Source organism: Oncorhynchus clarkii, chromosome 12, assembly GCF_045791955.1.
Source record: "Oncorhynchus clarkii lewisi isolate Uvic-CL-2024 chromosome 12, UVic_Ocla_1.0, whole genome shotgun sequence".
NCBI classification, from domain to species: domain Eukaryota; kingdom Metazoa; phylum Chordata; class Actinopteri; order Salmoniformes; family Salmonidae; genus Oncorhynchus; species Oncorhynchus clarkii.
Window position 1 is genome coordinate 57278334 of NC_092158.1, and position 25263 is coordinate 57303596.

The 25263-nt window shown below is 41.6% G+C and overlaps 1 protein-coding gene across 2 annotated transcripts in view; it reads right to left on the reverse strand.

The window, feature by feature from the left end:
• Window positions 1-25263, reverse strand: part of LOC139420853 (glutamate receptor 1-like) — a 79369-nt gene that overhangs the window by 46484 nt on the left and 7622 nt on the right. For both annotated transcript variants that reach the window (XM_071171214.1, XM_071171212.1), the window contains exon 3: window positions 6342-6581. In XM_071171214.1, the coding sequence (XP_071027315.1) occupies window positions 6342-6581 (240 nt within the window). The remainder of the gene's footprint in view (window positions 1-6341; window positions 6582-25263) is intronic.

The following is a 25263-nucleotide window of genomic DNA, read 5'->3' on the forward strand; positions in this document are numbered from 1 at the left end:
AAGACAGCTAATCTGAAGACATTATGCAGTTGGGGGTGATCATAGTAAAAAGAGCCTATGAAGTGGAGGGAACTACTTCAGTGGCCCCCCTCTCCCCTTCCTTCCCCCATTCACTTCTCTTCTCTCCTTGAGGAACACGACTTAGAACTTAGATGGGTGACGTGCGACTGCAGCTGAACCATTTGAATTAATGCCTTTCCTTCCCTGTATCAATGCCTTTCCTTCCCTGTATCAATGCCTTTCCTTCCCTGTATCAATGCCTTTCCTTCCCTGTATCAATGCCTTTCCTTCCCTGTATCAATGCCTTTCCTTCCCTGTATCAATAACACCGGCACATCAATATTCCCCACCATATAAATTCCCTCCAATTTATGTTCACCCATATGTTTAATGATGTGGTGGAGGAAGTGAGGCTTGGGTTTTCTTTCTCGTGTGCCCTTCTGTTTATGTAAATCCATTTTGAAGCAGAAGTATTAGCATGAAAATAAGGATTGTCTGTTCTGAGACATTGTTTCTGACATATCGTACACTCCCCTACACATTTAATGTACTTGGCAGTGAAGCTAAAATGTTTAATTTGGCTCTATATTCCGGCATTTGTCTTGATAAAATGTGTCATATGAGGTGACAGTGCAGAATGTCACCTTTTATTTGTTATTTTCATACATATTTTTTACCACAGTTGAAGTAGGAAGTTTACATACACTGAGGTTGGAGTCATTAAAACTCATTTTTCAACCACTCCACAAATTCCTTGTTAACAAACTATATATTTGGCAAGTCGGTTAGGACATCTACTTTGTGCATGATACAAGTAATTTTTCCAACAATTGTTAACAGACTGATTATTTCACTTATAATTCACTGTATCACAATTCCAGTGGGATAGAAGTTTACATACACTAAGTTGACTGTGCCTTTAAACAGCTTGTAAAATTCCAGAAAATTATGTCATGGCTTTAGAAGCTTCAGAGAGGCTAATTTACATGATTTGATTCAATTGGAGGTGTACCTGTGGATGTACTTCAAGGCCTACCTTCAAACTCAGTGCCTGTTTGCTTGACATCATGGGAAAATCTAAAGAAATCTGCCAAGACCTCAGAAAAAAAATTGTAGACCTCAAAGTCTGGTTCATCCTTGGAAGCAATTTCCAAATGCCTGAATTTCCAAATACTCTTCAAAGAGGCCCCCCATTCACCTTTATATCAGTGCCAGAGTGACTGTCTTCAAATCACATTTTTGATCAAAACAGACAGCCTCCTACAAAGTACCACTGCTAGGCAATCTTGTTAAGGCAACAATTAACAATAGAGCTAAAACAAAAGTATCAGATGCAATTTAAACACACCAACTTCAGCTCCGACCTGAAAATGACCAACCTGATAAAATACTTTATAATTCATCAGGTAAGTAAGCTACTTAGCATTTTCATATGTTATAGTATAGAGGCAATTCCAGGAATTGTTAAAAAGGCAAGCCGCCACCTTTAGGATTTGGTTGGCAGATCGCATTCAACTTTTAGGTGCCTTCACCTCCACCTACTGTACTGTTGTGTGACCTACCTACATTAAATTCTTCATATGGTTATTCAAATTATTAGCCCTCTCAACAACAAAAAAACACCACCCCATTCCACTATTTAACCCTATCTAATCCTCCTCCAGACCAACGGTCTGAGAGGACAGAACACTCCCGAACTCTGTCTTTCTGCCCGTGAGAAAGGCAGTTAACCCGGGTGCCGATGACGTGGATGTCGATTCAGAGGGGTTTGGTTAAATGCGGAAGACACATTTCAGTTGAATGCATTCAGTTGTACAACTGACTAGGTATGCCCATTTCATTTTACCACTCAACACCACCTGCAACTGTTTTGTAGTAAATCCTCGTAATCCTAAGTACTTCTCAGCTGGTGCCACCACAACCTCTATTTTCTGTGACTTCTGATCCATTTATGCAGTACAATTGACAAGCATGGCTATGAATGCTAAAAAGCCCACCTTACCGAAGCACATACTCTTCCCATCGCTCTCTGTCTAATCACAGGAATCCTTTCAGTATCCCTCACCTTGCAACCATCTTCCTCTACCACACTCTTCACTGCTTCGGCATACAACACTTTCTCTACTACTTTAACCCTGGAAACCTCAACCTGCCTTTCTCTCATTGGACACCTCGAAACGCCCCATTGGCACCCCCACAACTTTCTTCACCGATACTACACATTCCTTCGTCTCATGCCCTCCTGCACACTTTCATATCTAGGAATCTCCCTTCTACACACTGCTGCAACATGCACATAAACTTGACACCTTAAACATTGTAGTATTTCAAAACAAAAGATCTCAAGGGATAACTTACACTTCCTAACTTGTCCTTGTCCGGCAAAGACTCTACACCAAAACACAGCAGGACAGACAATCACGTCTCTGGTTCCCCACGCTCTCCACCGGGGGTCTGCATCGCACCAAATGGCGGGCATCACAGACACTGGCAATATTACACTTCTTTCAAAGGCGCCCTGCTCCGGAGAGCAAAGAAATTCACATTTCTTGTCCCTAATCACGTGATCTGTAGCGCCCTCTCCCTCTGGACTGAAGAAACACAATAAATCATCACTATTCCGCTCCGAGTTACTCTCACCAACTCAAAAGTCCCCAACCTCTTCTCCACCCAACCTTACACCACATATGGATCAGCCAAAATGCAAGGATCGACTCTCGCCACAAATCTCACTGCCACTGAGCCAGAATTATCCTTTTCATCCTCGGGACGAGGCCCGACCTCGGCGGTCCTCACCGCACGTACTACATCCATACTTTCGGCAGGTTCCATCTCTGAGAAACTAGAACCTGTATGCCTATTTTTGCACTTGGCACCAACCTTCCTCACCACACCGCTTCCTCTACACTCAGCTCCTTCTCAGCAGTCATCACTGTACCGCCCCCACAATTAATTTGTCCTCAATCTCTTCACGTTCACTTTCCTTCTCTAACTCTTCCAAAAGTTCTGTGCGATCCTCCATTCCGTATTCCCTCAAAACATAACTGCCTTGAGCAAGGCAGTTAACCCCTAACAATTGCTCCCTGGGTGCAGATGATGTTGGTTAAGGTAGCCCCCCAAAACCTCCTTGGCATGAACAAAGTGGGAGATGATTTCTTTAGTTGTGATGTGGGAGAGATTGCTGTTGTTTTTCTCTGGCCCTCTGTTTATAGTAGTACATATTGTCTGAATCAACCAGTGGGCGACCTCAGTACCAAAGTCCTCAGAATTCTCTCTAAAACAACAGCTTTGTTCAGAAGGAAGAGCATAAGATGACATGTAGGTCTGGGTAGAGAAGAAATTATGAATATAGATCTCTTTCTACACCGCATATGATTTGCATAAACATTAACAATGCATATAATTTACCAAAAATACCCAAGTACACCCAAATGGAGATCATACATTTGGAACCACAGCAAGCTGCTGCCTTTCTATATCAAGCTATCACTGGAGCCACGCAGTCTATGTAGTAACGCACTCATAAAATTAGTCACAGCTTTTAATTTGTATGCAGATAGAGCAATTACATCATGCATTCGTGATGCACAGGGCTAAGACTTTTCCTGACCATGTGATCTGACAAGAAAAATCTCCTAGTGATGTGTGCTATGTATAATAATTTTGCCTTTGCATTCATTAGCAGTAAAAACAACATATTTCATGCTCTGAGAGAGATTGAATGGTTATCTAGGTCTGTTATTTTCTGTCATATATAGAAACAGAAAGTGACGTTTTTCAAATTTTAGTTGCGACATGGATTACACAACAGATGACAAAAGTAGGTTGTCATAAGTAACAGTGAGGTTTAAATGCATTTAATGTGAATTAAAACACTATGTCGAATCAAAATTTTAAACTGCCTCTGCTCGCCTTGCAATACACTTCCTGTCGTCTCTGTACAGGCACATAGAGCTCGTCTCAGCAGCTGTGAAATTGTCTCACACCGGAGAGCAAACCAGCTTTATCGTCCACTGAGCAGCACTAACCTGCAGATAAACTAGGGAGACAAACGCTGTGCTCCCTCTATCTGTCTAGCGCTAGCAACGCGTCACACCACTGCAGCAGTGAAACGGAAGAGATCAGTGTTGGGATTGGCAAAGAAAGCAGCCTGGGCTCCTATCGGTCCCTTTCTCTGCTGCTTTCACTGACCTGCCCATCACAGCTCCTCTAAAATGTCGCACAAACCCAAATTAAATTTCTGCACTGTCTCTATTTGTGTAGTGTAGATTTTTTAACCCCGATATACAGTGCGGATTTTGGTCTTTATAATATAGACCATGTCTAGGTTTTAAGAGGCTGAGCCTTTGTTGCGAAACAATGGCGTTGTCTCCTTTTCACTATTTCAAACATATGTGTAAACTAGCAAAGAGGAGCCAGAAAACTGGATTACAATTATAAAGAGTCACGGGAAAACAAAAGATACCATACAACACAAAAAGTAAAAAACAAGTTAAACCTTTTACAGTCCTCTTGTAGTCTGTGAGGGCAATCATTAGGGCCAGGACGATACCAGTATCGTGATACTAGTTAGTATCTAGGCAAGGAATTTAACTTCTTTAGAAATGCAGCCCTAATGTTGTAAACAAACATCAGGACGTTGTTGTCATCCAGAGTCACATGTATTTATTTTCCAATCTATAACACACAATATTTTACATTCAGGTTTTTAAAGGACCAAGGTCTGCTTCATGTTTGAAGTTTAGTCATGGGGGAAAAAAATATTGTGAAACTGCTATCGTTCCAGCCCTAGCAATCATACTGTAATGTAACACTTAAGGGAAAGTGGGATACCTAGTCAGTTGTACAACGGAATGCATCTTCCACATTTAACCCCTCTGAATCCGAGCTGCCTTACACTTACATCATCTGCATCCGGAAAGCAGTTGTTGGGGTTTAACTGCCTTGCTCAGGGGCTCAACTACAGATTTTTACCTTGTCAGCTCAGGGATTTTATCCAGCAACCTTTCAGTTACTGGCCCAATGGTCCTACCCACCAGACTATGGGGAATCATGTCTTGCCGTATGGTTACAAAACTGTTCTCTGGAGTCTAGCCTTGAGGCGTCACACAACGGAGCAGGGCAGTGTGGTATCTCGAGGCCTGAGCTCTGGCTTTAGAGTTAGAGTAATGCAGGAGTGATTCATCTCTGGTTATATCCTGAAGAGTACATATGTAATGTAAGCCTCAGCGCACGCACACACACACACACACATTACACAGACACATAGTCACAGACATAAACATTAGAGTGAAGTTCCCTAAAAGGCTTAAATAACCACTGACTGTGCGGTGCAGTATCCAGGCAACAGGGCTTGAATCAATGGCGGTGAGGGGGGTGTGTCACTCGGATGTGTCATGAAGAAGTCGACAACCTTGAGTTCCTTGTCCAAGACTAAAGCGCTACGGCTAGATAAACAAATCGATGGAGCATTTGTCCCGCTGCATGGATCTCACCGGAAATATACAACAACAAAAAACGATCCATTGTTAAAGAACCACTTCTGTGCAGATCACAGACTGTACATGTTAAAAAATAAGCAAGCAAGTACACATTATGTAATTATATTTGTTCATCTACGGTTCAGACACTTAGGTCTACATGTCCTGGGCACATCCACTGCATCAACCAGACTCTGCATCATTAAGCAGTTCACATCTCCTACTAGCTGCATCTGTTTCTGATGGCACTGAAGTTGAGTGAAGGTTACAGTTGAGTGGCTGCAAATTGAAGAGGAACACGCACCAGGGGCTCATTTCCCATAGGAGACCATCGCAGTTAAATATGCCCATCCAAGCACAAAATGTGCATTGAGGACGTACAGTTTACAGAGTACAGCTTACACATCTAGAGGAGCTTCTGGCAGAATACCAAACAATGCATTTAACAAACACAAATACATCCACAGATGTTGTAAAACAATATCACATACCATATACAGCATGGCAACACTCATAGTCAGAGAGGAAACAGTATAGCAAACTTTAATTGGACGAGTCTGACTGTACAACATTCCAAACCGTTTCAATTAATGCCACTCTGAACTGAGAGAATACACCTAACAAATATCAACAATATATCCACAAATACTTCAATAATAGAACGTATCCAGAATAATAGCTCGGTTACTTCAAATGTATCCACAACAACAATTGCAGAGACGCCTGAGCTTAACATGGATCAACTGTGCTTTATCTGTGTATTGTGAAAGTATGCATCTCTTTTTGCCAAGTAGCCTAGTGTACAGTTTGACTTTCTCAAGAGGTTCCACAAAACAATAATGACCGAATGATGAACAGTACCTGAATGTGAGCTGTACATGTAAACGAACTTGGTCCATTTGTAGTGCTGGATCAGGGCAATGAGGGGCTCCTGGAGTTCCGGTCTCAACTGGATCACAAACTGGTTGTTGGTTTCTATGGGGAAACTGGGTGTCACAAAGCAGACGTGGAGAGCCCCACAGAATGACATGAGCATGTTCATGGTCTTCCTGTCATACAGTCCGATGATGGCGTAGACTCCTTTGGAAAACTGTGAACAAACTGTGGAGAGGAGAAAAGAAAGAATGGGAAAGGTGATCACATCTGATTGCTATGTTTATTCATACAAAAGACTCAACGAACAGGAAATCGGTGAGACATTAGAATGGGTGTAGGCATACATGTTAACTCCCCTAGAACAGAGACGGGGCCGCCTTAAGTAAGCCCGGGCATACATTTTTTTTAAAAGGAACACAGTCGAGGTCTCAACTTACTGTATGCACAAAGTGCAAATTCGAAATTTGTTTGTGCATCAGCAATTTTTCTCTTATGTCAGTCACTGATAGTCACTCAATTAGCCCGTGTGAGCAAACAAAAAAAATGTGATCGGTTAATTAGTCTAGCCAGCTTTCTAAGCGTGTAGTGATCATGGTTGAATTACCGACCCGGGTGGCCCCCACTCTCGGATATCATGTTAAAAACTGCAAACATTTCTCTCCATCCTATGGATCAGTAGAATTGCAGTAAAATTTGTAGACTACTATAAAACATAAAAACAATTATCTCCTCTGTCGAGGAAACAGTCCTACTTGTATGAGAACATCATATCAGCAACATAGTATTATCCCAGCAAACAGGGAACATTTCCAGAACATTAGCGAAGATTCCCATTAAGTTCTATTTAGGGTTTTATCTATTGGGATGATAATGTTTTTGATAAATAAAAATGTTATTTAATTATTTTAAATGAAATATCCTTGGAATGTTCTCCTAGCATTCACTAAAATGTTGTGCACAACATCTGTACCAACCACCATAGAACATTCCCAAAAAGTTATCCTTAGGTTTCCAGGTGATAACACAATGTACCTGTAATGTTTTCCCAGCAAACCAAAATTTGATTTGGGAAGTTCCCAGAACATTCGTCAAGGTTGTGGCAAATGTTTTCATAACACAAAAACTGTCCAGTTGTGCTGTTGATTAAACCATGTTTGTATGAAACATTTGCCAGAACATTTTGTCTGTTCTTTAAAGGTTCACAGAATGTTTCATTAGGTTGTGGGAACAGTCGGGTTGGGTACATTGTGGGGACATCACAAAAGATATGTTCCCAAAACCCCAAAACTGTCCTGTTGTGTGAATGATTATACAATGTTTCTTTTAGGCTGCAAAAAACATTCACCTGATGTTACAAGAACATTCTCAGAACACATTTTGTCTGATATATAAAGGTTCTCAGAATGTTTCCTTGGGTTTTGGGAACATTGTGGGGATATGAGTTCCAAAACACAAAAGTGACTGAAACATGGTCCTGCTCCTCTTTTTTTAACCAGCTCATGTTTAAAACAAATACAATGTGTTAAAACACCACTGGAGATACAGCTCAATACTATACCTGCGCCTCTGCTCTAGCCATTTTGTTTGCCTCCCTGTTGTGCTGTCTATCCGTCTCAGCATCTTCTCTGCTGTCATTATGTGCTTCTTCTTGTTCTCTGTCTGTCTTAATGCCTTTATGTTATTAAAGCCAAGCTAATGACTTAAGATAAATTGCAAATTAGTGCCTCTCATGTGTTTTCCTACCATAAGTTTTAATTAATATTACAGGGCTCCCGACTAAAATTTTCCCCTGGTATCACTGGTGCCATTAACTTTTACAGTTTGTGGGATCAGCTCATGATTTTGTCGGACCCAAAATCATGAGTAATCATCTTGTGAAGTCATTCATCAAGAAGTATGATACATAGACTACTGAGGTATTCAATAAATAAATGGTTTCATCTAAGCAGGAATGCATGAGTCAATATATTTTAATGGGAAACTTTAATCCAGTGATTATCATTAATTTTGGGTTGACAATTAGACTATAGTTACTGTCAAAATAGGACTGCATAATGTCTTAATTTCTTTTTGTACAATAGAGATGAATTTTTATGTGCACTAACTAATATCCAAGCTGGTCATTAGAAATAGACATTTATTTGAAAAGGACGTAGAACGTCCATATATACATTTAAAAATGTAAAAAAGATCGCCCAGCACTGGGCGAGCGCGAACTCATTGATCATCCTGATCTCGCAGGTTTACATTCTGTTTTGCTACAAATATAGTCTGGCCACGACCAGATTCAAACTATTTGAGCCCCTCCCTTCCATCCACTGTATGGCCAGACCAATCGACATCCTCTGATCATCTGTGGTTTGCAGAAGTCAAATCATAACAAAACTGTCTTCTCTTGAGGAGGTTGGTGTTGATGCTGGTATAGCAGCAGTTATATCAGAACTGGAGGGCATAACTTAATTGAAAGAAAATAAAATAACAGCATTGAAGGCTTTTCTCAGGAGTGAAGACATATTTGCTCTACTCCCGACTGAAGTTCGCCAAGAACTTGATTTACCAGCTAGCTCTGTTTGGTAGACAAGAATATGTGGCAGATTGAGTGTCGTCATTGGTTGCCCTCATGGAAGTTCACATCACATACACATAGCAAATATACAGCGCATTTGGAATGTATTCAGACCCTTTGACTTTTTCCACAATTACTTTAAAGCTGTCATGGTTTTCTGTATGGGAAAGAGAAGCGGACCAAAATGGACCAAAATTTCATCAGGCAAGAGAATCTTGTTTCTCATGGTCTGAGAGTTCCTTAGGTGCCTTTTGGCAAACTCCAAGAGGGCTGTCATGTGCCTTTTACTGATGAGTGTCTTCTGTCTGGCCACTCTACCATAAAGGCCTGATTGGTGGAGTGCTGTAGCGATGGGCGTCCTTATGGAAGGTTCTCCACAGAGGAGCTCTGTCAGAGTGACCATCAGGTTCTTGATCAGAACCAAGAACCTGTTGCATAATTTGCATAATGGCATCATTTGATATCAAACGAGTCCTTGCTTTTGATAAAAGACAATACTGTGCAGTCGCCTACATCGACCTGGCCAAGGCTTTCAACTCTGTCAATCACTGTATTCTTATCGGCAGACTCAACAGCCTTGGTTTCTCTAATGACTGCTTCGCCTGGTTCACTAACTACTTCTCAGATAGAGTTCAGTGTGTCAAATCGTAGGGCCTGCTATCCGGACCTCTTGCATTCTCTATGGAGGTGCCACAGGGTTCAATTCTCGGGCTGACTCTTTTCTCTGTATATCAATGATGTCGCTCTTGCTGCGGGTGATTTTTTGATCCACCTCTATGCAGAGGACACCATTCTGTATACATCTGGCCCTTCTTTGGACACTGTTTTAACAAACCTCCAAACAAGCTTCAACGCCATACAACACTCCTTCCGTGGCCTCCAACTGCTCTTAAATGCTAGTAAAACAAGATGCATGCTCTTCAACCGATCGCTGCCCGCCCAACTAGCATCACTACTCTGGACGGTTCCGACTTAGAATATGTGGACAACTATAAATACCCAGGTGTCTGGCTAGACTGTAAACTCTCCTTCCAGATTCATATTAAGCATCTCCAATCCGAAGATAAATCTAGAATTGGCTTCCTATTTCGCAACAAAGCTCCCTCACTAACTTTAAGCGTCAGCTGGCAGAGCAGCTTACCGATTGCTGCAGCTGTACACAGCCCATCTGTAAATAGCCCATCCAACCAACCAACCAACTATCTACCTCATCCCCATATTTGTTTTTGTTTTTCTGCTCTTTTGCACACCAGTATTTCTACTTGCACATCTATCACTCCAGTGTAAATTGCTATATTGTAATTACTTCGTCGCCTTACTTCCTTACTTAATTTGCACCCACTGTATACAGATGTTTCTATTGTGTTATTGACTGTATGATTGTTTATCCCATGTGTAACTGTTGTTTGTGTCGCACTGCTTTGCTTTATCTTGGCCAGGTTGTAGTTGTAAATGAGAACTTGCTCTCAACTGGCCTACCTTGTTAAATAACTAGCTAGCAGTGGATAAGTAACAGGCCTTCTCAAAGACAATAAGCTAGCTAGCTTAGTTAGCAAACTATAGCTTGCTATATGACTTGCTCTAACATAACGTTGCAACGTTACGGACAGTAATGGACAATATGATGACTTCTGTTTGCAAGTTCATAAATATGGATGTTATTGATATACTTTCTCATGTAGAGTCTTTTGGATCTTATTTTCTTTCAAGTCAAATGTTTGTCACATGCTTCGTAAACAACAGGTGTAAACTAACAGTGAAATGCTTACTTATGGGTCCTTCCCAACAATGCAGAATACAATAAAACAATTCAATAATAACAGAAAAACATAGTAACAGGAGGAATAAATACACAATGAGCAATGATAGCTTGGCTAAATACATGGGGTACCAGTTTAAAAAAATATATATATATATATTTCACCTTTATTTAACCAGGTAGGCAAGTTGAGAACAAGTTCTCATTTACAATTGCGACCTGGCCAAGATAAAGCAAAGCAGTTCGACACATACAACTACACAGAGTTACACATGGAGTAAAACAAACATACAGTCAATAATACAGTATAAACAAGTCTATATACGATGTGAGCAAATGAGGTGAGATAAGGGAGGTAAAGGCAAAAAAAAAAAGGCCATGGTGGCAAAGTAAATACAATATAGCAAGTAAAACACTGGAATGGTAGGTTTGCAGTGGAAGAATGTGCAAAGTAGAAATAAAAATAATGGGGTGCAAAGGAGCAAAATAAATAAATAAATAAAATAAATACAGTAGGGAAAGAGGTAGTCGTTTGGGCTAAATTATAGGTGGGCTATGTACAGGTGCAGTAATCTGTGAGCTGCTCTGACAGTTGGTGCTTAAAGCTAGTGAGGGAGATAAGTGTTTCCAGTTTCAGAGATTTTTGTAGTTCGTTCCAATACCGAGTTTGTGTGCAGGGTTACAGCAGCATAACACCCTGCATCCCACTGCCTGCTTAGCTCTAAAGCTAAGCAAGGTTAGTCCTGGATGGGAGACCAGATGCTGCTGGAAGTGGTGTTGGAGGGCCAGTACGAGGCACTCTTTCCTCTGGTCTAAACACATATATATCTCAATTCCCCTGGGCAGTGATTGGGGACATTATCCTGTACAGAGTGCTGTCTTTTGGATAGGAAGTTAAATGGGTGTCCTGACTCTGTGGTCACTAAAAATGCCATGGCACTTATCGTAAGAGTAGGGGTGTTAACCCCGGTGTCCTGGCTAAATTCCCAATCTGGCTCTCATATCATCATTTCCACCTAATCATCCCCAGCTTCCAAATTGGCTCATTCCTCTCCACTGTAACTATTCCCCAGGTTGTTGCCGTAAATGAGAATGTGTTCTCAGTCAACTTACCTGGTAAAATAAGGTTTAAATACAACATGTAAATGTGTACATAGGAGAGAAGTGACTAGGCAACAGGATAGATACTAGACAGTAGGTGTGTATGTGTTGGAGTCTCAGTGTTGGTGCATCGAGTCAAAAAGGGTTAGTGCAAGGGTCAAAGCAGATAGTTAACCAAATAGCTACCCGGACTATTTTAGCAATCTTACGGCTTGGGGGTATTTGTATTTGTTATCTACACTACTCTACTACATCATATATACAACACAACATCCATGTGTAGTGTGTGTATAGTGCATATGTTATCATTTGTATGTGTGTGTCTCCTCACAGTCCCTGCTGTTCCATAAGGTGTATTTTGTATCTGGTTTTTCAATCTCATTTTTCTGCTTGCAAGAGTTACAGTACCTGATGTGGAACAGAGTTCCATGTAGTCGTGGCTCTATGTGGTACTGTGCATGTCTTGTGGGGTATGCAGGGGTGTCTGAGCTCTATGCTAGTAGTTTTTACAGACAGCTCAGTGCAGCTCGGTGCATTCAACATGTCAAAACTTCTCACAAATACAAGAACAAATGAAGTTAAGTTTATTCTGAAGTGGTGGTTAGTAGGCTATTTGTGATGCACAATGAATCAGGGGTGTAGACATGTATGGGCCTGGGTTGACAGAGACCCACCCACTGGGGAGCCAGGCCCTGACAGGCCCACCCAATCAGATTGATGTGGTTTAAGCATTGTTATGGACTTAGACCATCACATTTTTTTCTATTTTTTTCTATGAAAACAAGTGTGATTTTTGAGATTGAAAATCTTAAATCTATAGGAAAACTTCGGAAAACATTTTTCACACACGGTGCCTTTCCTTCGCTGGGCGGGCCGTTTGAGAACTTCTTGGCAAAATTAGAGTACAGTATATCCACTTCTCTAGGCTCCACTACACCACTGCATAGGGCAGATGGGAAGACAGCGGTCACACACAGCATTATGTTAAAGGATAAGTAGTCAATGAACTCGGACATAATAAGCCAGTAGGTCCCAATCATAAGAATACAAAAACACAACCATTAACCCTTTCCCAATCGAAATGTACAACTATTACTTCCCATTGCAAAAAACATTTCACGTTTAGCACACAAAGTAACAGGTGAACCTAAAGTTTTTAAAATTCAAGTGAAATTGACAGCGTTTTAACTACTTTGCAGATTTGAAACAGCCAATCATATCATCAGTCAAAAATATCAAATTCCCTGTTTTTGCTACAAAACCAACTTTATAAGAAATGTAAAAAGTAATATACAGTATATTTGACTCAACGTAGATGGAGGCAGTTCAATGCATGATTAATATAATTCATCAATACATTTTATGGTAGTTCAAAAAATATTGCTATCAGGTTGTAAATCACAGCTGGCCTGCTACATTGTTTGCTGCCTCCATTTGGGATGCACTGTTTCAGTTTCAATGACTCCATATTCTAGACAAAAAAGGGACAAATGTAACTAAGGCTAGGAATGTTAATACAATCAAACTAACAAGGGCAGTGATCACAAGTCAGTCATAATGTGGCTAATAGGCTAGCATTTCTATTTATGTATAACAATAAAAACACGGAGCCTAAAAGTGTACAAAGCTGTCATCAAGGTAAAGGGTGGCTACTTTGAAGAATCTGAAATATATACATTATATTTTGATTTGTTTCAACACTTTCTTTTGGTTACTATATGATTCCATATGTGTTATTTCATCATTATTATTCTACAATGTAGAAAATGGTACAAATAAATAAAAACCCTTGAATGAGTAGGTGTGTCCAAACTTTTTAAAGTCGCACTGTTGCAACTGCCTGTACACACACAGTCCAGTTCAAAGTGAATGATGGCAGGCCTGTGTGGCAATGGCTTGTCTGCATAAAGGCCTACAGTAGCTCTGATTTGGCTATGTTTCACCGGTCTGCGTACACTCCGGTCCTGGACAAGACTGATGTTTTTATTCGTTTTTAATTACTGCAGCGTCTATTAATTGTCCAAACACACGGCCGCTTTCCCACTCTATATTGCTATAGGATTTTCACAAATGCCTTAGTATACGTAATTCCCAAACATTTCTAAGAATTTATGAAAACGTGATGACCATGACCATGTCTACATTTTATTTTTATTTTAACCTTTAATTTAACTAGGCAAGTGAGTTAAGAATCAATTCTTATTAACAATGACAGCCTACCCCGGACGATGCTGGGCCAATTGTGCGCCGTCCTATGGGACTCCCAATCACGGCCAGATGTGATACAGCTTGGATTCAAACCAGTGACTGTAGTGACACCTCTTGCACTGAGATGCAGTGCCTTAGACTGCTGCGCCACTCAGCACATGGCCTGTATAGAATGCTTTGATGTACGCACATCATCTGCTAGCGACTCAGCTGCCTTCATTCAAGTAGACATGGCTGTTCAGTGGAGAAAGAAAACAATACTACCCAAAGAGTACATTTTTAAAGGGGCAATCTGCAGTTGTTACATACATTTGTGGACTTAAATTATTGGTATGTACCCATTTAGATTTTTATAGGAATGTCCTAATTTAACATTGTTTTGGAAGTGTCATTCTTCCTAGGGGTGTATATGAACAGACTTTTTATAATATTTGTTGCTAAAATGCTGTCAGCTCCACTTTAAACTTTAAAAAAACATGTTATGAATGTCATAATTACTGTATTTGGAAAATGTGCAATATTGTGGGAATGTTCTGTGGAAACTGTGTATATCACAAGAATATTCTTGCAACATCCAAGACAACTCCTATAACTTAATAAAATATTCTGTGAACCTTTAAATAACTTAGACCAGGTGTTTTTGTCAACATTCTTACAACACTATAGGAATGTCCTGTGCAACTCAACCTAACCTAATGAATGTCAACACAACTGAGCATATCTTGTGTTTTCGGAACCTCTCTTGTAATGTACCCAAACTGTTCCCACAACCTAATTCAATGTTCTGGGAACATTTTAAAGAACTCAATGGCTTTTCTGTAAACATTCTAGCAACATCAAAAGGAATGTTTTGTTCACCCTGATACAAAAACTATCTGAATGTCAGCACAACTGGACAGGTGTGGTGTTTTGGAAACCCATAATGTTCTCACCAGACTGTTCCCACAACCTAATGAAACATTCTGGGAACCTTTTAAAGAACAGACAGAATGCGTGTGGGATGGGATGTTTGTGACAGCTGTCTTTGCATTGATTCTCTAAGCTGGTGTTCCTTTTATCTTATTCATGTCTGTGTATATATTTAATTTCTTTCCATAGTGTAGCGCAATAATTTCTGCACTGTCACTCATTGTTGCATCTCTCTGCAGGTTTCAGTTTCAATTGTTTGCTTGTTATTCATTATGAGTCTCATGTAGGGAGTCAGCCTGGAGCCAAAAGCCATCTAAAAAGATTAGATCTGGTGGCATAAAACAACATGATAAAGGACTGTCGCAATGGTGCTGTATACACATGGCCTATATAGAGCATTTTCATGTATGTATATTATCTGCTAGCAACTCAGCTTCCTTCATTCAAGTAGACATGGCTGTTCATTGGAGAAAGAAAACCAATGCTAACCAAACAGTACCTTTTTAAATGGGCAAACTGCAGTTGCTACATCAATTTATGGACTTAAATTATTGGTAGGTACCCATAGATTTTTGAAGAATATAAGTTAGAAATTCTTCATTAGCTAAGTTAAACTGTCGTAGCCCATCAGAACACAAAATATAAGCTTGTTTTACTTTCAATGTTTGTAAACAAAGTAAATGAAAAAAGAATCAGAATTGGAATGACTTTTGTAATGCTGATTTGAATGAATTATTATTATTATTATTATTATGAATTATGCTAGTTTGTCTGATTATATGTGCTGATTTGATTAGCTTTACTGTGTACGTTATGTTGTTTCTATTTAAATCACAACTTCTGATTAATTTGTCCTTGTAAAAGCCAGGGCCATATTTTCCTCCAATGCCAAAGATACCAGAAGCTGACAAAGGATATTTTATTACTTTCAAGATACACATCTTTCTCTTTAGGAGATACAAAGGCAATACAAGACTCCACAGTTCTGTTATCTCCTTTTACCACAGTACATTTTCCCATGTACCTTTTAATCTCGTCATAATTTACCCTGCATTGTATTTCATACAAACTATACAACACATTCCTATTCATAACCATGACCTTGGACTGTTCTCAATTGAGGTAGTTCATATCACAGCCTGCATTAAGCAGTGAGAAAAACAGGTGTTTCTCCTGGGGTGTTTTTGGGGGAAATGCAGAACGCTCCAGAAGTGAATGATCCTCTCTGATCCTCTGGCTCCCCAGTGAAGATCAGCTGATGGCAGCTGGGGCTCTCTGTTCTGGCAGCCTGCTCTCTTGCTACAGAGAGGATCAAATAAAGACTGGCCGTCCAGTTGGGACTGTCTTACACAGCCGTATCATTGCTGAGGCACTTTGTGTTGACAAACAGTGATAACACATATTGACTTTTACGAGCATCATGCTGGAACTGGAGCCAGGCCTCATCATGAATCAGAGCCAGAGCTCAATACAAGACACTTCTTAGGCCTAGACTCAGGCTCTTAACGTGAATTGTAAGGCTTTCAATCTGCCCTCATGTTCTGCTGGCTTTGGTGCAAAAAAAGTTAACTTGTTACAGAGTTTATTGAGTGAGATTTGGTGCTTTATGATTCCCAAAAGATATCTGCCATAGCCACTATCAGTAGAGCCAGACTGCACCAGACTATATAGCTACATGAGCTCTGTCAATTGTGTGATACGCCCTAGTGGCACTCCCAACTGCTGTGACACTAATTCACCCAGTGTAAGAAGGATACAGACATAATGTCACTTAATGCGGACCAAGTCGTTTAGGGGTTCTAAGCCATTTCATAAAATCGGTCTGAAATATGGCCATACAACCAAATACTTAAAGCTCATATATGAGTGGACAGAAAAAACAGACAGTATATCTGAACAACCCTGCACAAGGAGACCAGCTGTCCTCTCTGACCTTGGGTCTGTTCCTGTCAGCAAATTCTATCAAGCTAATGAGATATGTCACATACAATCAACATAGAAACCCCCTAAAACCAACCTATTCCACAACAGCGAGCTAAAAGACAATGCCCAAGTGTGACAGCGCTTTATTTTTAAAGATCCCAGAACCCTGCTAATAGTTGCTACAGGGCCTGCAGCTCGTCCTTGCTTCAAAGACAATGCCTCACAAAATGTAGGTGTTGGCTGCATGATTCAGAACCTTCAACGGTAGTGTGTGGAGAACGAGAGCCAGGAAGGACTTCTTGTTGAAAAGACTGCGGGGAAGAAGAGGGGAGAGGCTTTCTGCTCTCTGTGTGTGTTTAACATAAACACTGCTATCACCATGTAGGCTGCTGTGGGGCTGTGGTTGAGTGACATGACTGGGGTGTCTGGCCTGGCTGCATGCATGTCACCACCCTGAAGGAGCTGACGTGTTGGGAGGATGACCAAAAGCACTCTCTGACGGATGAAACGAACACACCGGACAGCCTGACACAAGGATGACGTGCTACTAGTGTGGGTGTCCTGACAGGACTGAACAGTGGGGACCTGAATTTATTTGTGCCTCTCTCTTACTGCTGAAATGCATAGTCCTACACATCTATTGGAAACACCTTGACTTTGAGCATGACATGGGGCCTTGTATTTTTCTAACTGAGAAGGACTGATTGTGTACAGGATTGCACTTGTTAGTTCAGATGTCCTATTCATGTGACAAAACACACACACACACATTCAAAATTTGACAACATGCCAATTGTTTTATCCAGACATATTGTACATTAATTCCCTTAGGCCTCAAGAGTTACCAAGATCAATTGCTTTGCATTTTCTTTTGAAATATGGTGACTTTTGTTCAGAATCAATGTAAATTGATGAGGCTGCATCAGACAATACATTAGATAGTCACGTCACTCATTTCTCCATATTCTAGCCACACCTTTAGGCAGGAGGCAAACAATGCACTCACATTGATGGATGTGTGCCACACAATAGAGAAACAGTAGTCTGAGACTGACAAGCATAGAATACCCAAACAATGGGAGCAGACCAGGGGCTTAAGATGGCACAATATCTTTGCCTGTCAATATCTTTGCCTGTAATGGAATTACACTGAGACTCTTTGGACAATGACTATTTTGAACAATTTACACAGTAAATACAAATCTAAAAAACATTTACTGGAAAAAATGTGCACAACTAAAGTTTGGTAACAGAATTATGGTAAAATCTCCCTCAGTTTGTATCTGGACAGTTCTTAATGTAAATGTGTTTTTGTAAAATTGTCTGTGGAAATAGTTAAAAGTAGTCATTGTGCATAAAGTGCATGGTTTGTTAACGTTTTGAATCAAAGTTTTTTTGTTTGGTATACATTTTAAAGTGAAAATCCGAGTCTCAGCGTAATTCCGTTACCATGAAATTGCCCATGCGCACTGGAGAGGACAACAACACTTTGATTCCCACATACTCTTCTGTCCAACTGCCCACACTGAGGTCCATGCCATGCCTAATGGCCACTGCCCTCCTCCGCGGCACAACCCCACAGGCTCCTGATCAAGCATGCTTCTCCTGCGCCCCATTTGTATCAGATCACATTGTCATTTTCTACAAACAAGCAATGTCTTGCCACAGTTTACGGAGTATGGCTATCATCTGGATACCTGCTACTCCCCTTGATATCGTAATCTAAGCATTACAGAGCCTAACCACAGGAGAACATTTGTCCTACAGCTGCTAAATACTTTCAATTCCCTCTTACTTAAAAATATTTTTAACAACTGCACTTCCCCTTCAGCATTACCCGAGTTAATAGCCGCATATTCACAATTCTTAACTGCAGAAAATAATCTGTTTAGTTATGATGTAATGAATAATAGATTAACCCTTTGACGCACACGATCAGATATTTGTGATCATTGTTGAGTGGTCCCTGCGGCGTACCATCGCAAATACGTGATTGGAACAGTAGCAACAGAACACATGACGCAACAAACATGCGTAAACAGCATTCTTGTCTGAAAAGCATCTAAACAATGTTTTCTACTGATCGGAAATAAAGGTCTTCACAACTTTAGTCCTCAGTTTGATCTTTCAATGTAAAGGATACATGCAAACTTCATCATCCAAACATCACATGGAACACATCCACAGCCAAACGTATTCCATAAACAAGTCTAAATAACAGGTTGCGCTGACAAAAAAATGAAACATAATTTAGCGACCTGACAGCTAGACTTGTTTACAACGTATCACATCTCTGGTGACCACAAGGGAGAAATGTAATATTGTTTAGAAAAGAGATATGTGTCAGCTAAGCTAACGGCAGCTAAATTCTTTATGATGGCAGCCATGTTTTTGTATTTGACAAGCGAAAATGCCCTAATCCCAGAATGCCATCACTATAAGAGGCAAATAAACTACTATAAGAGGCAAATAAACTAAGTCAAAGTCAATATGGCTGCTCCCATTGCCTGAAAAATATGAACTGAGTTTGGCCCCTTTCCAGCATATTACAAATCTTCGACGTACTTGTTACAGTGTATACAAGAACCGGAGCACATGACTTGACAAGTAGTTAACAATTTTTAACAAATCACAAAGCAAATCAAATGTTATCACCTCATAGATGATCACCACAAATACAAGCCTACTGCTTAGTTTAACTGTCATGCCCTGATCTGTTTCACCTGTCCTTGTGCTTGTCTCCACCCCCCTCCAGGTGTCGCCCATCTCCCCCATTATCCCCTGTTTATTTATACCTGTGTTTCTGTTGCAAGTTCATCTTGATTGTTCAAGTCTACCAGCGGTTTGTCTCAGCTCCTGGTTGTCCCAAGTCTCTCTTCTTTTGAGTCCTCAGTTTTTTTTTCTTTAACCTTTGCCTGTGCTGACTTTGTACCCGCCCGCCTGACCACTGCCTGTCTCTGAGCCTGCCTGCAGTCATGTACTTTTGTTCCACCTCTGGATTACCGACCTCTGCCTGACCTGAACCTGCCTGCCTTCCTGTACCTTGGCCTCTGCTCTGGATTATTGACCCCTGCCTGCCTTGACCTATCGTTTGCCTGCCCCGGTGGTTACAATAAACGTTGTTACTGCACAGTCTGCAACTGGCCATGACTGATCAAGCAGACTTGGACCATCTCTTCAATGCCATCTCCTACCAAGGAGCCCTCATTGGTAGACCAAAGGAGATGCATCACGGTCTGAAGGGTCGGAGTAGTGCGTCATCGAGCAGCCTGGACGGTCCACGCAGAGAATCGTCGGAGATCATCCCCACGTAATTACATCATTAAATTTGGGCCCATAAGAGCGGCAGTTTGGGGCAAGGCTAGGGTTAGAATAGCATAGCTGACAAATTCACCTAAATGTATATTTCTCTTGTGTACTTTCTTTTTTCTCTCTCTTTTGAAATCCCCATTGTGGGTAACACGTGCCATAGTGTGTTGGCCCGTTAAATTAAGTTCTAATCAATAGCCTATAATGTGTTTTGTCTATGTGTATCTTTTATCATCATTTTAGCTTTTTAGTAAATAAATATTCAACTAAGATTGGTGTGGTACGAACTCATTGGTGAGACCCGGGTCCGTGCAGATTCACGGGCTATACGACGTTCAGAACGATATTGGTAGAGGCAACTGGTTAATTAGCGGCTGTTGTAAAATCGATATTCTGATATTCTTTGAGTTAATTTGGGAAATAGAAACTCAATAAAAACTAGTTTTCCCATGGTGCCCCAGGTTAATGAGTTAATAATTGCTTTATTCAGTTAATCACGCAATTAGAAACTTCAATCATTCGATGAACAACAATCAACGTCACGACACCAGTTTCCCAGGAACCCCACTTACCTCTCCCGGAGCACAACGACGGAGATCTAGAACCTGCTGAGCCTTTCTCTCCCAGTGCTCCCTCGTTTTCGAGCTGCAGCCGCCTTCGTTCCCCTCGGACCGCTCAAAGATGGTGTACATTATTATGCTGATGTCCGGGAGGGCACTCGCCTCCGCGGCAGTGTGGGAGCAACAATCTGCCTCAGTCTGGACGTTTTTGAGGCTTCGGTGTCCAGTAAAGAGGCTGCACGGAGGTTGCTTCGGCAGTACTCCCTCAGTCTGCCACATTGTGGTGGAGTTCCGCACGCTGTTAGCGGAGGGTACTTGGAACCCGGAAGCGCTGTTCGTCACGTTCCTGCACGGGTTATTGGCAGGGGTAAAGGAGGAGCTTGCAGCCCGGAAACTACTGACGGGTCTTGACTCACTCATCACCTTAACCATCCAAATCAATGGACGGTTATGTGAATGTAGGAGGGAGAAGAGGTCTGATTGCGGTCCCAATCACTCACTCAAGGATCCCACCTTAAATCTGATGAACTACAGAAGACCCCGAGAGAATCTGAGGTTACCCGAGGAAATCCAAGAGCCTCCGAAGACTGCTGTGTTGCCTCTTACCGAGCTGATGCAGGGCTAGGCTGCCTCCAGCAGACAGCGTACGCAGACTGAACACCCAGAGCTGTCTGTATTGCGGTACTGTTGGTCATTTTGTGTCTACCTGTCCTTTCACGAGACCCAGCTCATTTGTTGGTGTGAGTACTCTGGTGGGTCTTAAAAGAGAATTGTTCTTCTCCCTTTACTCACCCTCTCCATGCCAGCCTGCTGTGGGGAGACCAGTCCAAGTCTCTTCAGGTACTCATCGACTCGGGAGGCCAATATGAGTCTCATGGACGTTATCCTGGCATCCAAGCTGGGCATCCCCAGTCAACCCCTCTCCATCCCCCTGGGTGTTAGAGAGCTAGACGGGTGCTCTATAGGCCGGATCTCCCACCAGACCACCCCCGTCAACCTACAAGTGTTGGGGAACCACAGTGAGACGATCCAATTCCTGCTGGTTGAGTCTCCGAGGGTCCTGTGGTATTGGGAATCTCTTGGCTCCAGCGATACAATCTCTCCATTGACTGGGCTACTGGTGACATCGTGGGCTGGAGCCCGTCCTGCCACACTCATTGCCTGAAGTCAGCTCTGCCTGCCTTGGGATGTCTTCTTGGGGCTTGGAAATTTGCAACGGTTCTCTTCGGTTTCGGTTCTCTTTCTGACTGCCCCTTGTCTCCTGTTTCCGGGCCCACTCTTCTCCCTCGTATCATCGATGGCTGACCAGCTTACATGGTGAGATGCCTCCTGAAGGTTCGACCTCGGGGCAGGGGATTCCAGTACCTGGTTTCGCTTGTCTCCACCCCCCTCCAGGTGTCGCCCATTATCCCCGGTGCATTTATACCTGTGTTTTCTGTCTGTTGCCAGTTCGTCTTTTGTTCAAGCCTACCAGCGTTTTGTCTCAGCTCCTGTTTTTCTCTAGTCTCTTTTCCTCATTCTTCTGTTTTTTTTTACCTCTGCCGTCTGACCACTGCCTGTCTCCGAGCCTGCCTGCTGTCCTGTACCTTGGCCTCTGCTCTGTATTATTGACCCCCTGCCTGCCTTGACCTGTCGCTTGCCTGCTCCAGTGGTTACAATAAACATTGTTACTTCACACAGTCTGCACTTGGGTCTTACCTTGATTCCTGATACTAACTGTGGTGCGAAAACTGGGCATGAAACCATTTTAGGGGGATTTGTTGAGTTTTCAAGTCTATGCAGGGTAGAAATGGAGAAGGGTATCATGGGGGTAGAAATGGAGAAGGGTATCATGGGGGGAAATTATGCAGGAAATATTACTATGTTGGGGGATTTATTGATAAATGGGGTTTCAAACACAGGAAGGTGAATAAAGTCCACCTGTGTGCAATCTAAGTGTCACATGATCTGTCACATGATCTCAGTATATATGCACCTGTTCTGAAAGGCCCCAGAGTCTGCAACACCACTAAGCAAGAAGCACCACCAAGCAAGTGGCACTATGTAGACCAAGGGGCTCTCCAAACAGGTCAGGCCAAGGTTGTGGAGAAGTACAGATCAGGGTTGGGTTATAAAAAAATATCAGAAACTTTGAACATCCCACGGAGCACCATTAAATCCATTATTAAAAAATGGAAAGAATATGGCACCACAACAAACCTGCCAAGAGAGGGCCGCCCACCAAATCTCACGGACCAGGCAAGGAGGGCATTAATCAGAGAGGCAACAAAAAGACCAAACATATCCCTTAAGAAGCTGCAAAGCTCCACAGTGGAGATTTTAATATCTGTCGATAGGACCACTTTAAGCCGTACACTCCACAGAGGTGGGCTTTACGGAAGAGTGGCCAGAAAAAAAGAAGCAAACATGTTTGGTGTTCGCCAAAATGCATGTGGAAGACTCTCCAAACACATGGAAGAAGGTACTCTGGTCAGATGAGACTAAAATTGCGAAAACGCTATGTCTGGCGCCACCCCAACACCTCGTATCACCCCGAGAACAACATCCCTACAGTGAAGCATGGTGGTGGCAGCATCAAGCTGTGGGGATGTTTTTCATTGGCAGGGACTGGGAAACTGGTCAGAATTCAGGAATGATGGATGGAGCTAAATACAAGGAAATTCTTGAGGGAAACCTGTTTCAGTCTTCCAGAGATTTCAGACTGGGACAGAGCTTCACCTTTCAGCAGGACAATGACCTTAAGTGTAATGCTAAAGCAACACTCTGGTGTTTATGGGTTTATGGGGTGGTTTATGGGGAAACATTTAAATGTCTTGGAATGGCCTAGGCAAAGCCCAGACCTCAATCTTATTGAGGATCTGTGGAATCTGTGATTTCTGTACATAAGCGGAACCCATCCACCTTGAAGGAGTTAAAGCAGTTTTGCCTTGAAGAATGGGCAAAACTCCCAGTGGCCAGATGTGCCAATCTTATAGAGACATACCCCAAGAAACTTGCAGCTGCAAAAGGTGGCTCTACAAAGTGTTGACTTTGGGCGGGTGAATAGTTATGTACACTCAAGTTTTCCGTTTTTTTTGTCTTATTTCTTGTTTGTTTCACAATAAACAATATTTTACATCTTCAAAGTGGTAGGAATGTTGTGTAAATGAAATGATAAAAACATTTTAATTCCAGGTTGTAAGGCAACAAAATAGGAAAAATGCTAAGGGGGTGAATACTTTTGCAAGCGTACACTTTCAGTCATGGAATAGTGAACCAAAACAACTTATTGTGACTCTCAAAACCGGGTCCGGGAGCGTAATCATCGCCTGACACTAATTAGCATAACGCAACGGACATAAATCTTCCTAGAAAATCTTCCTATTCATGAAAATCACAAGTGAAATATATTGGTTAATCACCCTGTCATCTCAGATTTTCAAAATATGCTTTACAGCCAACGCTAGACAAGCATTTGTGTAAGTTTATCATAGACTAGCATAGCATTATGCCTTGCTGGCAGCAGGCAACCTTGTCACGAATCAGAAAAGCAATCAAATTAAATAATTTACCTTTGATGAACTTCGGATGTTTTCACTCACGAGACTCCCAGGTAGATAGCCAAAGTTAATTCTTTCCCAAAATATTATTTTTGCAGGTGAAATAGCTCCGTTTGTTCTTCACGTTTGGCTGAGAAATCGCCCGGAAATTGCAGTCACCACAACGCCAAAAAATATTCCAAATTAGCTCCATAATATCGACAGAAACATGGCAAACGTTGTTTATAATCAATCCTCAAGGTGTTTTTCTAATATCTATTCGATAATATATACGTCGGGACAATTCGTTTTTCAGTAGGACCGATTGGAGTAATGGCTACCTCTGTATTTTACATGAGAATCTCTCTCGGAGCCACCATGTGACCATTTACGCAATGTGGCCGCCTACGGCTATTCTTCAACAGAAATGCATAAAACTACGTCACAATGCTGTAGACACCTTGGGGAATACGTAGAATGTGTAAGCTCGTTGATGGCACATTCACAGCTGAATAGGGACTCATTGGAACGCAGCGCTTTCAAAACCTGGGGCACTTCCGGATTGGATTTTTCTCATGCTTTCACCTGCAACATCAGTTCTGTTATACTCACAGACAATATCTTTACAGTTTTGGAAACGTTAGAGTGTTTTCTATCCAAAGCTGTCAATTATATGCATATTCTAGCATCTTGTCCTGACAAAATATCCCGTTTAAAACGGGAACGTTTTTTTTCTTCCAAAAATGAAAATACCAACAGGTTTTAACTAAATGTTTCATTAGTTTTATGGACAATTTTTGTAGAAGCGAGAGGTCACCAGGAAGTGACATTTCAAAGACCTCGCACACTTTCCTTCTGTGGCTGTGCAGACAAAATGGAAAAAAACGTCATGTTTCCTGTCGCTTAATTTGTCATGTTGTTAAAGGTTTGTAATGTGCAAAAGTACAATGTAAGTCTTCAAATAGTAAGATAGGTACCATTGTCTCAAGTAGACACCTGGAAATGCAAATGTGCTACGCTAAATGCTAAATGTACTCGTTAAAACTCAAACCTT